The sequence below is a fragment of the Sinocyclocheilus grahami genome, unplaced genomic scaffold (genome assembly GCF_001515645.1).
Source record: "Sinocyclocheilus grahami isolate Dianchi unplaced genomic scaffold, SAMN03320097.WGS_v1.1 scaffold1040.1, whole genome shotgun sequence".
Taxonomy (NCBI): domain Eukaryota; kingdom Metazoa; phylum Chordata; class Actinopteri; order Cypriniformes; family Cyprinidae; genus Sinocyclocheilus; species Sinocyclocheilus grahami.
In genome coordinates this window covers 8,606-12,157 of record NW_015506219.1, presented here as the reverse complement: position 1 = coordinate 12,157, position 3,552 = coordinate 8,606, and the positions used below count along the sequence as shown (strand labels likewise).

At 36.3% G+C, this 3,552-nt stretch overlaps 1 protein-coding gene across 1 annotated transcript in view; it reads left to right on the top strand.

Moving 5' to 3' along the window:
• The window catches only part of LOC107566005 (nuclear receptor subfamily 6 group A member 1-A-like), a 6,685-nt gene extending 3,660 nt beyond the window's left edge, over positions 1–3,025 (top strand). Inside the window, exons 2-4 of the mRNA XM_016251353.1 lie at positions 229–459; positions 2,802–2,857; positions 3,002–3,025. Coding sequence (XP_016106839.1) covers positions 229–459; positions 2,802–2,857; positions 3,002–3,025 — 311 coding nt within the window. The remainder of the gene's footprint in view (positions 1–228; positions 460–2,801; positions 2,858–3,001) is intronic.
• The last annotated feature ends 527 nt before the right edge of the window (positions 3,026–3,552 follow it).

Genomic DNA, 3,552 nt, shown 5'->3' with positions numbered 1-3,552 from the left:
GCTTGCCTCAACACACCTGCCTTTAAGTTTCTAGTATGCCTAGCAAGAGCTTGATTAGCTGCTTCAGGTGTGTTTGATTGGGGTTGGAGCTAAACTCTTCAGGACACTGGCCCTCCAGGACCGAGTTTGGACACCCCTGATCTAAAATATACAGAATACATCTGCATGCACATGTGTATCTCTACATACTTTGGTCCTGATCTCTGTATGTTTGTGTGTTTCTCTCAGATGACCAGGCTGAGCAGCGCTCTTGTCTTATTTGCGGAGACCGTGCCACAGGACTGCACTATGGCATTATTTCCTGCGAGGGCTGCAAGGGCTTCTTCAAGCGCAGCATCTGCAACAAGCGCGTCTACCGCTGCAGCCGCGACAAGAACTGCGAGATGTCACGCAAACAGCGCAACCGCTGCCAGTACTGCAGGCTGCTCAAGTGCCTGCAGATGGGAATGAACCGCAAAGGTGAGAGATGTCAATGGAGCCGATACAGTCATATCTGTGTTCTCAGTTTAGCATGACTGGCTGATCAGCATTTACTAGCCAAACCAGCTCTGACCAGTCTGAACCTGCATGGAAATTCGAGCTTGTCTAATTTGGTCTTTTCAACAGGGTATAATTAGTCATTATAGTTTAGCTGTAAACCATAAAGCTGTTTTACCATAATATGTTAAAGGTAGTTTGGTAACAAAAACAAATAGGTGGAAAAGACATTAAAACAATCCCCACTGCCCTCTAGTGACAATACCAATAATACACAAGGGCTGAGCTCACAATGTGCCTGTAATTTAGATACTTCTCTGACAACAGTCACAGTCATGAAACAGTCATTTCATCTTTTACTGTCATATCATGTTTGGGTTAAGATTGAGAAGCGTTCAGGAGATGATTCTGGTTGTAGATGCATTACATTTCCTATTCATAGAGCATAAGCTTCAGCACCCCTGAGAACCGTATAGAATACTCCTCTCAAGACAGAGTAAATGCAAAACTGAGAAGTCTTCCAAAAGAGACGAGAAACCCTTGTGAAAAAGTACACATCAGCATACATTTAAACAGTACCTATTACAGAAGTAATATACTATATAATATGTGACCTTAATATGTGACCCTGGACCACAAAACCAGTCATACGGGTACATTTTTCGAAATTGAGATTTATACATCATATGAAAGCTGAATAAATAAGTATGGTTTGTTAGGATAGGACAATATTGAAATATTGAATATTGACAATATTGAGTGTGCAAAAAAAATCAAATATTGAGAAAATCGCCTTTAAAGTTGTCCAAATGAATTCTTAGCAATGCATATTACTAATCAAAAATTAAGTTTTGATATATTTACGGAAGGAAATTTACAATATCTTCATGGAACATAATCTTTACTTTATATCCTAAGGATTTTTGGCATAAAAGAAAAATCGATCATTTTAACCAATACAATGTATTTTTGGCTATTGCTACAAATATACCCCAGCGACTTAACACTGCTTTTATGCTCCAAGGTCACATATGTGAAGTGCATGTTAATTGCAATTAAATGAAAATGTGCTATGTTTTAAATCAATATTAAATGCAACTAGCTAAACTCTTTTTTTTTTTTTTTTTTAATAGGGCTTAAGTATATCTTTATCGTAATTTCATATTAACTTAGTTAATTAACTAATTAATAGTTAATAAATGTCTTTGAAATATGGTTAAAGTACTGCCGGATATACCTCATTTATGGTAAACTATTCTTATTGAAACTTGTATGTCATGTATTTAAATATATTTGTAAATACTTATATGTAATGATGAAGTTGCATTTTAGTACATTCAAATATATTAACTTTAAATGTAAGTGCTAGTCAACACATAAAAATAAGTGTACAGCTTTAATGCATGACACGTATTATAACTAAATAATTTAAAATGTACTTTAAAGTAGGATGTTTAATTTGACATGATTACCAAGTGCACTTTTTCAACGCGTGTTAAGAAACATGGTCATACAAGTCTCTCTTTAAGTACACTTAAGTGGCCTTTTATTTAATCAACATTATATTGTTGCAAATACAGTTTTTAAAAAAATATATGCTTTGAAGATTTGATGCACACTACAAGTACACATTCAATACAATTAAGCACACTTCTTTTCAAAAAGTTAAGTGTGGTTTGTTTTAAACCCAATTATAACAGCCACATTTGAAAATTAACTAAATTATATTTATTAATAAACTGCAATTATTATTAATTAAATATGACATCTTTTACATCTATTGTTGCCAGTTTATAAAAGCAAAAGCCATCTGAAAATATGCTTCACAGGGATTTTACCACAGTAAAGGGGGTTTATGCACTCAACAACAACTCTTATGCACAGCCTTCAGTGGCTTATTGCTTTACTACATTATCTGCATGTTAGACTCAAAATGCTAGAAAACTCATATAATAGGTTACTCATCAATACATAGCAAAGAGTTCATGTTCTGGCCAAAGAACGGTGTCAAAGTATTTACAGTATCCGAGCGACATTTCTAATCCACCTTCAGCTGTATTGAGCTTAGATTCTAGACACACTTTTATAATGTCTGGTTTTCTTCCCCCAAAGTTGGGTGTTGTTGAAAGCATGCCGCAATTGTTCTTTTGTTCCTTCAGCGGTTAACATCTAAATCATGAGGCATATACAAAGCAATTTAGTCATTTCAATTTGAATGCTGAAAAGAGGCGAAGCATTTCAGAGGCACGCAGAATGTCTCATCTCGAAGGTAAAATTCTTTTTGAATGGACATTCAGCTCATTATTTGGTTTTGTGTTTTTCAGCAATCAGAGAAGATGGCATGCCGGGAGGCAGGAATAAAAGCATCGGTCCTGTACAGGTACCCATAACCCCTCATTCGCTTTCATCACACCAATACTTTTCTTACAAAACAAAATCGACTTCTCCTGTCTAATGCAATGCGATGCCCTGCCCTGATCTCTGTTCTTTACCGCTCGTCTATACTTATATTTCTCTTCATTAGGACTTTTTAAAAGTCACAAATTAATTGCTCCGCCATTTATCTCAAGCTTCTCATCGGTCTTTAATATCTCTCGTGTCCACTGCAGCCGCACTGTTTGCGTTCATGCCCTACACTCTTAAAAATAAAGGTGCTTCACGATGCCATAGAAGAACCTTTTTGTCTAAATGGTTCCATAAAGAACCTTTAACATCTGAAGAGCCTTTCTGTTTGACAAAAGGTTCTTTGTGGCGAAAGAAGGTTCTTCAGATTACAAAAACACAAGAAAGAGATGGTTCTTTAAAGAACCTTTGACAGAATGGCATCGCTTGAAGAACCTTTTGAAGCACCTTTATTTTTAAGAGTGTATATCCAGTCGTGAATGGAGGAAATAGGGCTGATTCGTTTTGGGGCAAATGAAGACGAGCGGAATAGAGTTTTGGGATAAATAGCCCAACGTGCTTATAAATGGCCTTGTGACCTCAGTGTAATTTAAAGATGTTAATTTCATTAGAGGAGTCGCTGTTGTCAAGGCCAGAGCACCGGTGAATGGATTGCCTTGTCATTCTTCGCAT